This window comes from Nelumbo lutea, chromosome 1 (assembly GCF_056320005.1).
Source record: "Nelumbo lutea isolate HS-2025 chromosome 1, American lotus-T2T, whole genome shotgun sequence".
NCBI classification, from domain to species: Eukaryota; Viridiplantae; Streptophyta; class Magnoliopsida; order Proteales; family Nelumbonaceae; genus Nelumbo; species Nelumbo lutea.
Window position 1 is genome coordinate 494,601 of NC_142684.1, and position 13,026 is coordinate 507,626.

At 40.9% G+C, this 13,026-nt stretch overlaps 1 protein-coding gene across 1 annotated transcript in view; it reads right to left on the minus strand.

The window, feature by feature from the left end:
- Window positions 1-9,751, minus strand: part of LOC148873133 (monocopper oxidase-like protein SKU5) — a 67,625-nt gene extending 57,874 nt beyond the window's left edge. Inside the window, exon 1 of the mRNA XM_088963769.1 lies at window positions 9,281-9,751. Coding sequence (XP_088819895.1) covers window positions 9,281-9,556 — 276 coding nt within the window. The 5' untranslated portion in view covers window positions 9,557-9,751. The remainder of the gene's footprint in view (window positions 1-9,280) is intronic.
- Window positions 9,752-13,026: the final 3,275 nt, after the last annotated feature.

A 13,026-nucleotide genomic window follows, 5' to 3' on the forward strand; every position in this document is an offset into this window, starting at 1 on the left:
TCCTAGCTTCAGATCCATCTTCCCTGTCTCTTGATCCAAAGCTTGACAAAGATTGTTACCTTGACAATGAAGAGCACCTTCAGACTCCTCCAAACATGCATCATGAGTTTGGCTAAAAGAAGGATTATCAGGCATCCCCACTTTACCTTTAACTTTAAATTTCTTTCTCTTTTACACTCTTTTGAACTTATTGGATGGGCCAGCACCACAAACACCTTTGAACCGAGAAAAATCTTTATCACATGCACCAACTACTTTTTGAACTCTTCATCTTTTTTTGGATCCACTAGTATCTTGCTATCACCTTTATCACCTTACGAACACTTTCCTACCCAAATCTTTGCCCAATCTCCCAATTACAACTCTTTCAAAGTTACCTGAAACCACATTCCTTGAATCTCTGGAAACACAATTTGAAAGCAGGCTCGACCCCATTTGTCTCACCACCAACCCTCGCTTCAACCTCCAAAGGACCAATCAAACAATAACTAAGAAAAACACCCCAACCGGCTATCTCAACTCACCTCCCCCAACTCGACTCCACCAAACCATTATCATTTTGACAACCACAAACCTCTCCTTCAATGTTAAGCTTACCAAATTCTCCTATCACCGCACTCCCATACTTTTGTTGATTCAAGACCACCATTAGCCCTGTTTCAAAAGCACCCCACCCCCCAAGGCAAAGTAGGAATATTAATACATACCTCACCAACAAACACACTGGTCATCATACTTGTCTAGTAGAGACTTGAGATCAGATCTACTCTAGATGAGAATTCAAAACAGAGAATGGAATAGGGAGAGAGAGAGAGAAGAGAGAAGACAAAGAGAAAGATTTCAGAGAAGAGAGTGAATAGGCTTGCCACCCCACTCAGTTATATTTATATAATAACTTAAAAAAAAAGTACACTTACAATATTGCCCCTACTAACATAACACATGTCAGCAACTTAAAATAATAACAGAAATAGCTAACTTAACTTACTAACAATAACAGCAATATAAATAAAGAGACATTACTGCCCTACAACTCTACACTCCCCCTCAAGTTGGGAGTAGATATCAATCATTCCCAACTTGCGCAAGTCTGTCTCCAACTTGGTCTTTGGAACTGCCTTAGTGAAGAGATCAACAAGCTGCATGTCAGAGGCAATACTTGGAAGGCACACTTCTTGAGAATCAACTTTCCCTCTGATAAAGTGTCGATCCACTTCAATATGATTTGCTTTGTCATGTTGAATCGGGTTATGGGTAATACTAATAGCAGTCTGACTATCACAATACAGCATCAAGGGCTTTTCATAAGCAATACCCAGTTCTTCAAATAGAGATCTCAACCATAAGATTTCAGCCACACCACTAACCATAGATCTGGATTCAACTTCAGCACTGGAACGAGCAACAACATTCTGTTTTTTGCTTCTCCAAGAGACAAGATTTCCTCCTATAAAGGCACAATACCCAAAGGTGGATCTCCTATCATCAACACACCCGACCCAATCAGCATCTATGTAGACCTCTTCCTGGACATCTCTTCAGATAAGCAAGGATCCTCTCAACTACAAGGTGAGTGATTATGGGGGAATGCATGTACTGGCTAACAACACTGACGGCATAAGAAATGTCCAGTCGTGTGAGGCAAAGATAAAGAAGCTTCCCAACTAACCGTTGAAACATAACATTGTCTTCAAGGGGCTCTCCACCTTCTGTACTTATCCTATGATCCTGTTCAATAGGTGTGTCAACAGGTTTAACTCCTAGTTTTCCAATTTCTTCCAAAAGATCGAGAACATACTTCCTTTGGGAGACAAAAATCCCATGTTTGGACCATGCTACCTCAACTCCCAAGAAATATCGTAGCTCTCACAAGTCTTTGACCTCAAACTCTTGGTGAAGCAATTGCTTAAGAGAGTCAATCTCGCGGGTATCACTACCTACCACAAAAATGTCATCGACATATACAACAAGTAGAGTCAAGGAGGAATCCATCTTCTTCATGAAAAGAGTGTAATCTGATTGGGCCTGTACATGGCCGAATTTTTCAAGGGCCTGTATGAATCTATCAAACCATGCTCTGGGAGATTGTTTCAATCCATATAAGGCTTTATTCATTCAGCAAACCTTCTTCCCCACTTCTGCATTATAGAATCCGAAAGGCAACTCCATATGCACCTCCTCCTGCAAATCACCATTTAGGAAGGCATTTTTGACATCAATCTGAAATAATGGCCATGAGAAATTTGTTGCAATGGATAGTAGAACTCTGATAGTATTCATCTTGGCTACCAGTGCAAAAGTTTCCAAATAGTCTATGCCATATGTCTATGTAAACCCCTTTGCAACTAATTTGGCCATATATCTTTCAATAGAGCCATCAGCATTATGTTTCACTATAAATACCCATCTGCACCCAACCGGTTTCTTCCCTTTAAGCTGATCAACTAACTCCCATGTACTGTTTTTTAGAAAAGCATCCATCTCCACCTTCATTGCATCCTTCCACTCAGGTGCTGACAAGGCTTCCTGCACTGTTTTGGGAATGGTAATAGCAGCAATAGATGCCAAAAAAAGACTTATATGATGGAGACAAGTGATCATAAGAAAGAAACTGAGAAATACAATGGGTTGTAGATGAGGTACAACGACACTTCCCTTTACGAACTGCAACTGGAAGATCAAGATCATCCAAAGGAGGGAAAGGCTCAACAATGGGAGATATGGAAGGTATCTCATCTATAGCAAGGGATAAAGGGACTGTGTTATCTGTAGCAAGGGATAAAGGGACTGTGTTACCTGAATCTAGAGTCGTAAAGGGAATTGGAATTGGCCTGGACTGTTGATTACCAACATCAACCTGCCTCCACTGCCTATGATACACCCACCCTCAAATCCCAACATCTTTGATAGCCCTCTTCACTACACTCCCCTTCAGTGGTTGGGACAACTAATGGAATTTCTGATGAATGAGGTCCCATCTCACTACTCTCCCCTTGAGAAGAAACTCTATGATAATAGGGTACATCCTCAAAGAATGTGACATCTATAGAAACAAACCGTTTCTCAGAAGTAGGCTCATAACAGCAGTATCCTTTTTTTTATTTTGTGCATACCTAAGAAAGATGCATTTCAAAGCTTTAGGATCAAATTTAGAGCAATGAGGTCCAAGAATCTAAACAAAGCAGGTGCATCCAAAGGTCTTAAGAGGAATGGTAAACAAGTCTTTATCAAGGTATAATAGGCTAAAGGGAGTTCTCATGTCAAGGACCCGTGAAGGAACTCAGTTAATGAGGTACGCAGCAGTGTGAATAGCATCTCCCCATAAATGTATGGGAACATTGGAGATCAGCATAATGCTTCTGGCCACCTCCAATATATGCCCATTTTTCCTCTCAACAACCCCATTTTGTTGAGGTGTATGTTGACAAATACTCTAATGGATAACCCCATGATCAAGGAGATATGAAGCCAATGGTTTTGCAAAGTACTCTTTAGCATTATCAGATCTGAAAGCTTTGATTTTGACCCCAAATTGGGTCAAAACCTGAAAGGATGAGAGATCCATCCCATGGACGCCCAAAGATTGCGGAATAAGGGGCGAATTTTAAAAATTTTTCCTCTCCCTTCAACTGGGAATCACATTCCCTATTTAGAAAATCATATTTTCAATGTTAAATCTTGAACCTTAAACTGAACCAGATCTGAACCAAAAGGAATGGGAGAAAATAATACCTGATACGGAGAAGTAATATCTCCCAACGAAGGTGTTCACGCCCAAGGAATGATCCAAAGACTGCTCCCACTGAAGATGGCGCAGTGCAGGATGGAGCAGAATCAGCAGTGTTCTTCCCCAAGAACTCTGTCCTTCGCAAGAATCAGTAGAATGGTACGTGAGCACAGCTTCCTTTTCAATCCTTTCTCAAAGAACTGATGTCAAGATCCAATCTTGACTTCTCCCACAACTGGAGATTGAACTAGCAAACAGGGCGACAAGAGCAAGGAGGCGGCAAGAGAGTATTCGCAAGCTGCAGAATTCTCTCTTCTTGATTTCAGCACTAAAGAGGATCTGATGTGTTTCTTGTTGGTCTCTCTCAAGGCTGCCGCCCCCTCCTTTTTGTTAACTTGAAAAATCAGCTCCTAATCCCATTAGGAGGTGCTTATCCAAATCATATTTGGATCAGCCTTCTCTGGCAGTGATAAGGATAAACCCTTATCTTATCTGCAGATTAGATTACCTTTATCCTAATCCCATTAGGAGGTTTCTAGATCTGAACCATCCATCTCAGAATTCGCCCCTTTAATTAACTAAATAAATAGCCCAGTTCAAAATGGGCTTTAGGCCCATCAAGCTTATGTGCTCACTTAACCTTCCTATCTGCTGCCCAGTTGGGCTTCCTTGTATGGCGTGGGACCCAAGCATTGATCTACACATCAGCCACATGGGTTCGGCCCAGCCTTTGTTACAAGGCCTAGTCGAATACACTATTAAAGACAATAAACCCCCTGAAACCCATCGAATGGGCTCTATGGGCCCAACACTTACCCTAAGTGGTCCTTGGGCCAAGCCACCTTGTAACACCCAGGGACTGTGGGCAGATGCAAGATTAGCCCATCAGGTATTATCCTCAATGGTCTTACACTTAACCTCTCAGCCCTTAATGATCATACACTGCCCGACAAGAGAGGACCTCTCCCTCGGCTGCAAGGAACACTGTTGCACTCTCCACTTATATGGATCCCGGGAATTAAAACCTTTTGCAAACATTTTAGAAACCATAATATATATACTTTTACATCTCATATAAAATATACTTTGCAAAACAAATCTCAACGATTGAAATCAGCTGCCGGCAGTCTTGGTTTCCAACAGTGAGAGCACATCCTCGATCATTACCTTTGTCCGACAAAGGGGCTAATCCTGTCACTATGATCACCCACTCAGATGAATTCTCGGATTGTCTCAACATACCCAGGTTTTGACCCCCGCTAAGGATCTCACTGATTGGTACATCAAAGACACCCCGATCCGACACCTAGTGCAGTATCATAATCGAGTCTAGGGGTCGGGTGTAACTTTCCAGTTTTGCCCATCAATCTCCAAGGTCCAGGGCAATATTGGAAATCTGGTCCAGTTCAAATATTTAATTAATCTCACACTGTATGTGCCTAGGGTCTCACCCCGGTAGCTGAGACAAACCACCCCAATCGACTTGGTGGCACCACAGTGTCAGCCTTGTCAAGATAGGTCTCCCCAGACCGACCCACTGGCTGTGAACATTCTAAACTAACCTGGCTTACAGACTGAGAAACTAGTGCCCTCTAAGCAGGTAGATTCCATTTGTCTCACAGCCAACCCCAATCACTTTCCTTGTCTCCAGATCCTGAAAAACACACCGATCAGGAAAGAACGTCACTGAACAGTTTTGATTTTCAGTGATATTACTAACTAAAAGCATGTTAGTACTAAGTTTAGGAACATGCAAAACTGAGGACAAGGAGATGGCATCAAACAATCTAATGTCTCCCCTGCCAAAAACGGGAACAAGGGAGCCATCAGCAAAGGACACTTTGTCTCTGCCAAAGGATAAACAATAACTATTAAACAATGAGGATAAGCCAGTCATATGGTCAAATGCGCCTAAATCTATAACCCAACAATGTTTATTGTTACCTGGGGCTGAAGCATGAAATGCTAAAGCCCTTGTGTCTGAATGAGCAAATGCAGAATTGGAAGGAGCAGATGTAGCTGGTGGCTGAGATGAGGGTGCTAAAGTGCCAACCTCACTTTCCAACTGAGTTAGGGCAGCTCAAACAGCAGCCAAGGTGTCCAAGGCTGTGGTTCTTGTGCTAGAGGATGAAGTACCATCGGTAATAGTTGCCACATTGGCATTCCCCTTTTTGTTTCTGAGCTTTGTTGAAACAAGGTGTGGATAGAGTTTCCAACATGTGTCCTTCGTATGTGTCAGTTTCTTGCAATGATCACAAACTAAGTCCTTCTTGTCCTCTTTCTTCATACCCCTTTCCTTGTCACTCCCAAACTTCGGTTTTACTACTGCTAGGGATGATTCCATAGGCTGATTTTGTAGCATAACTTTTCTCCTACGTTCTTCACTATGCACTAAGGAATAAGCCTCAGAAAAGAGCAACCGCTTTTCCCTTATCACTCTGATCAATTCTTAATTGGAGTCGATCTCAAGAAAACTTGAATCTTACCCAAAAAACACTGGCCGCCACTTCTAATCCTCAGTCTAAACCCTAATCTCGAGTTTCTTTCCTTTTCCCTGATTCTTCCTAATCACCGGACTCTTTCCAAGACTCCAAATATCTCTTGAAAAGGTGTTGCACTCTACCAATGATCTCCAAGAACCAGTCGATTGCCAAATCTTGCTAAAACTTCCAACCCTAGGAAGTTCTCATGCAATCGACCTGATTAGACTCTCATGAGAAATCCTAGGTTGGCTCTGATACCAACTTGTCTAATAGAGGCTGAGATCAGCACTACTCTAGATGAGAATTCAAAACAGAGAATGGAATAGGGAGAGAAAGAGAGAGGAAGAGAGATGACGAAGAGAAAGATTTCAGAGAAGAGAGTGAATAGGCTTGTTGCCCCACTAAGTTATATATATAATAACTCAAAAAAAAAACACACTTACAATATTGCCCCTACTAACATAACATGTCAGCAACTGAAAATAATAACAGAAATAACTGACTTAACTTACTGACACTAACAGCAATATAAATAAAGACATTACTGCCCTACAACAACTCTACACTCAAGTTTTTGCACTCCTTAACTATCTCCTCAGAGCTCAAAAGCAGCCCACAACTTCCCCTCCAACCTCATCTCCTTCCAAGAATTTACTTTTCAACAAAAAGAACTCCTTGCAACAATGACTGGCAACTCCTGCCCTTATGCGAACTTCTAAAACTCAAGGTATCACCTTCCCCAAGCTTTGGAGATCCTGTCAATAATATGAACAGTAGAGTCTAGAACAACACTGAAACCCATCTCCTATTTCGATTATTTATTCCGGAGCCTACTCAGGACTCTCAAACATCAGTATGTATAATTTCAAATGGAGAAGTAGCATGATCAGATTTATGAGAAAAAGGCAAAGTATGGCTCTTACTCAAACAACATGAAACACATGAAGTATCAAAAGTTTGCAAAGAGAGAATTTTGTTTCTTATGAAACCAGAGTCAAACAAAAACTTTAATTTTTCAAAATGTGGATGACCCAAATGCTTATGTCATTCCCAAACACTATTTGAGGCCAGAAGGTGGATTGTGGCTCGAGTGGGTTTCAACATTTGAGCCTCGATTAATTAGGGATTTTGGAACCGATTGTCCAAGTCATCGCCAGATAAAAGAAGAGGAGTTATTTTTAAAAGGAAGAGAGTTTTGAAAATTAAAGAAAAAAAAGAGTATTGGGTCAAGGAGAGCTCGAGAGATGACGAAGAGGGTAAGAAGCAGATCTGCCACTCAGGACAATGCCATTTGGCCATCTCAAGACTCCATCTTTTCCTTGGTGGAGTCATGTATGAGAGTTTCAGGAGAGGATGTGGAAGGGATGGAGTTAAAGGTGGGAGGAGTGGGGGATAGCAAGAAATATCTAATTAAAAGCCCAGAATCCCTTTTCTTCCTTTTGCAACCACCCCACTACCAGATTTGAATCTCCCTCTATAATCTTGTGTTCATGTCATTTGCTTTTTGTAACCCATCCATGACAGCCATAACCTCATCCCTTAAGGAGTCGCCTACTCCAATTGGACATGAAAATAGTCCAATAATTCTGCCTTCACTATCTCTAAACATCCCCCAATACCAAAAGTGGCCCAGGCTACCTACACTACTCCCATCAAAATTCAGCTTGATGTAGTCAACCATTGGTGGAGACCAAGTAGGGCTTGTATTGGACTTGCAAGTTGCAACAACCAAAGAACCACTCTCACCATGATGTTTCTATGACAGCCTAGATCATAGATCTTCATAAGATCTGTAAGTTACCATGAACGTACAGTTTCCCCTTCACATCAATGATATGGAGAATAGTCCTTACTACTTTTGAGCGGGTGAGGTGTTTAAGGGGTTGAAACCTTGGGGGTTGAGCAAAAGGAGGAAGATAGTGTGGAGACTGATCCCAATGGCTGTGTTCTGGTGTGTATGGGAGGAAAGAAATGCTCAGATATTTGATAACAGATCAGTCAATGATCAAGAGGTGCTAAGGAAAATTACAGGAAAGTCATGTCCCCAGTTCTACATACACAGGCAATTCAAAGGATTTAATCATAATAGTTTTCTTGATAAGGTTTCGTTGTCTCATTGTTAATTTCTTGCTAACATGAACTTTGTATTGGGCTGCATTTGGCATTCCTTATTTTAATGACCTATCTCCTTTTTGTGGTTAAAAACTCAGTGTATACAGGGGGCATTATAACTGTAAAAAGAAGATAAGTCCTTAAAAATAAGGAATGCCAATTGCAGCCTTAGTCATTCTGGGAGTGTATATGGGCTATACCGCTATAGTTGTATCTTCTGTTGTCTTTTTCTTTTTTTAAGGCAATACCTTACCTTTTCAAAAAAAAAAAAAAAAAAAGTCTTCCATTCCAAGGCATAGCTTTTGCCACTCACTGGGTTAAGTTTGGTATAGAAAAATATATCATTAGCCCATGATTAGATTTTTTTTAAGCCTTGAGGCAAGTCATTAACCCATAATTTAGTTATATATGCATAAACTTTCTAATCAATATCACTGAATTCGTTTCTAAAGTACATTGAATTTGACATTGCAGAAGGGAATCTATAACTGTTATACTTTCTAGTTACAAATTCAAAACTGCTCAGCTGCATTTGCCCAAAGTAAAATTGAAAATAGAATTATGAACAATACCACAAAACCATGTTTTCTATGGGACCAACCAACTTCCCCACATTTCTTCAAAAGTTCAAATCCGTTCCCTATATCACTCGCCTACTTCACTCGGTTTCTAGTTTTCCTAAGCAACGAACATTCTCCCTGCTACTAAACAGCAAGAACATAATCCTCTTAGCCGTAATAGACATGGATCAACACTAAAATATGTATATTCCAGATATAACCAAACAAAATCAATTCTACAGTTAATTTTGAACAGTTCAAGGTATCGCAGACCTTCAAAGATTCTCTCGAACTGTTAAAGTGAACATTTAAGCAAACATTGTAGGACACAAAAGAGACAGACATTGCAAATGGGGTTCACAATAAATTAAAAGCCAAGAAAATATAGAGATATGGACCTGTTGCTTAACTCCTAAAGGAGAAGCAGTGATATATGAGACCTTCCATTCATAGTAAGCAAAAGGGTCGCCAGCGAAGACAAGAGTGAACAAACTGGGAAAGAAAAAGCAGAAGAAAAAGAAGCAGAAGCCTATCAGCATCGGATCTCTCATCTCTCTTTCTCCTCTCTCAAATTTTTTGATTTCTCGGCTTCTTCTTCTTCCTAACGAGCAGAGCAGCCCTTTCCGGCGAGGAGTTTTGGAAATGCGTGCGTCACATGTGAGTACAGGAGACATGAGACAGCTACAGCCTACTGCTTGACGCTCTAAAACGAATTTACCGTTGTGGGTCCCGCGTTTTCTACGCTAGAGAAGCAACTTTGTGAGTCAGAGAATGAGGACTGAGGGCGCCACCACCAGGAAAAGGTCATTGTATCGTTCACAGAGCTCTCGTAAGTGGAATCGAACCCCACCCACCAACCACACCGGTCTGGCTTTCAAAAAAACCTCCCGGGCATTTAGGTAGAGGTGTAAAACGGGCGGCATGGCCCGCCTGCCGTGCTGTGCCGGCCCGCACAAAGTCCTGGGCCGTGCCGCCCTCTCCATGTATAATTTGGTAGTTGGCCCAGCATGGCCCAAGCCCATGTGGGTCCATGTTTTGTCGCGGGCCTAGGTGGGACGAGCTGCAAGTTATGCTGGGCTGGGCCACAAGCTGGGCCTTTGGGCGTGGGCTGAATCAAGCCAAATTGGTTTTTTTACTTTTTTATTATTTTGTTAAGTAAAACTAAAATATTTAACTTTCCTTTGGGAACTATTTGAACAAATAAAAAATCTAATAAAGAAATGAAAAAAAAATACTTAACCAAATAAGAAGTCAAAGAGACAGACTCAAAGTGAATAACAAATTGGAAGAAAAATAGGAATTTTATTTCATTTAAATTTGAATGATACAAATGATACATTAGTTGGATGAATGAAACGTGAAAATTGGAAAATGAAATAAATTAATAAAATATAAAAAATACAATATAGTTACAAATTGAAAATAAAAAACTATGTTATTGAAAAATATCAAATAAAATTTACAATAATTTGAAAAAAAAATGTTATAAAACTAAAAAAAAAATATGTTATTGAAAAATATTGACTTCATCATTTTTTCCTATTGTTCTTGACTTTGATCATCTATTTCCAATGAAACATCAGGTGTAGTGTCTTGCCCTCATTTGTCTTGTAATCTATTTTCAGCATCCAGCCAATTTTTAAAGCAGATTTACATCTCTAGACTTTCATCATTCACACAGATTTTTTTGTCGTTCAACACCCTAGTACTTTCATCATTTAGATCTTGGACTTTTTAAGTGGATAGGGTGTGGGCCCAATCCTATCAGCTGATCTTATCTCAGTATTCGCCCCTTAAGTGACTAATCAAATTAGCCTAGTTCAAAATGGGCTTAATGCCCATTTAGGGTTATGTATTCATTTAACCTTTCAAACTGTTGCCCAGTTGCACTTCCTTGTATGGGGTGGGACCCAAACATGGATCTACACATCAACCACATGGGATCAGCCCAGCCTTTGTTACAAGGCCTGGCCGAATACACCGTTATAGACAGTGCACCACCTGAAACCCATCAAATGGGCTCTATGGGCCCAACATTTACCCTAAGTGGTCCCTAGGCAAAGCCACCTTATAACACCCAAGGACTATGGGCAGATGCAATCAGGTATTATCCTCAATGGTCTTACACTTAACCTCTCAGCCCATAATGATCTTACACTACCCGACAAGAGAGGACCTCTCCCTCGGCTGCAAGGGACAGTGTTGCACTCTCTCTAATATGGATCATGGGAATTAAAACCTTTTGAAAATCATTTCGAAACCATAATGTATATACTTTTATATCTCATATAAAATATATTTTGCAAAACAAATCTCAACGATTGAAATCGGTTGCCGGCAGTCTTGGTTTCCATCAGTGATGTGCATCCCCGATCATTACCTTTGTCTGACAAAGGGGCTGATCCGGTCACTATGATCACCCACTCAGATGAATTCTCAGACTATCCCAACATACCCGGGCTTTGACCCCCGCTAAAGATCTCATTGATTTGTACATCAAAGACAACCCAATCCGACACCTAGTGCAGTATCATAATCGAGTCTTGGGGTCGGGTGTAACTTTCCAGTTTTGCCCATCAATCTCTAAGGTCCCGGGCAATACTGGAAACATAGTCCAGTTCAAAGATTCAATTAATCCTACATTGTATGTGCCTAGGGTCTCACCCTGGTAGCTGAGACAAGCCACCCCAACCGACTTGGTGGCACCACGAGTCTCATTAAGTGTCAAGTTTAAGGGTATTACACAGAAACATACCAAGGGAACATGAATCAAATATGCACTTTTATTCATTTACAATAAAATCATAAAGTACATCATTTTGATTGAAGCTAAAGGCATACAAAACTGTCTAACAACTCCCACTTGCACTTAGGTCCAATCGGGTACTAGCCGGAGTCCCATGCTTTCCACGTGTTTCTCAAACACTTTCTGTGATAGTGGCTTTGTCAATGGGTCTGCTACATTTTTCGCTGACGCTACCTTCTAAATCAGGACGTCCCCTCTACCAACAATCACCCTCAGTACTTGGTACTTCCTTTCAATGTGCTTCGACTTCGAGTGGGCTTGTGGCTCCTTAGCCAGAGCAATAGCTCCATTGTTGTCACACAACAATGGGATGGGTGATGTGCTGGACAGAACTACTCCCAACTCGTGAACGAACTTCTTCATCCACATGGCTTCTTTGGCAGCCTCACTTGCGGCAATGTACTCGGCCTCGGTCGTGGAGTATGTAGTGGACCCCTGTTTGCTACTTTTCCAGAAAACAGTACACGATCCAATCGTGAAAACATATCCAGATGTAGACTTTCTATCATCTGTATCCGACTGGAAATCGGCATCTGTATACGCTTGGATTTGTAGTGAATTACCATCGAATACTAGACAAAACTCTTTTGTCCATCGAAGGTACTTAAGTATGTTTTTCACAGTAATCCAGTGCTCCTGCCCTGGGTTAGCCTGAAATTTGTTTACTACACTCACTACCTGAGCAATGTCAGGATGAGTGCACAGCATGACATACATGATGCTTCCTACGACAGAGGCATAGGGAACATCTTTCATGCCATCAATCTCCTCAGAAGTCTTGGGAGACATCTTCTTGGAGAATGCGACTCTGTGCCTGAAAAGAACATTTTCTTTCTTGGAGTTCTCCATGCTGTATCTCTTGACTATTTTGTCAATGTAAGCAGATTTGGGATAATCCTATTATCCGCTTTGATTTATCTCTATAGAGTCGAAGACCCAGTATATAGGAGGCTTCTCCAAGATCTTTCATGGAGAATTGCTGTGAAAGCCATACTTTCACCGTAATTAACATTCCCACATCATTCTCAATGAGTAGAATGTCATCTACATATAGAACCAAGAAAGTAACATTATCTCTACTGTACTTCCTATAGACACACGGTTCATCCGGATTTTGCTCAAAGTCAAACGATTTGACAACAGAGTCAAAATGGATGTTACAACTTTTAGAAGTTTGTTTAAGTCCATAAATGGATCTATTAAGTTTACATACTATGTTTTCCTGACCTGCAGCAATGAAGCCTTGCGGCTACTGATAGCAGGATCCTAATGGATTTAAACATGGCCACAAGCGAAAAGGTTTCCTCATAATCGATGCCCTTTATCTGAGTGTACCCT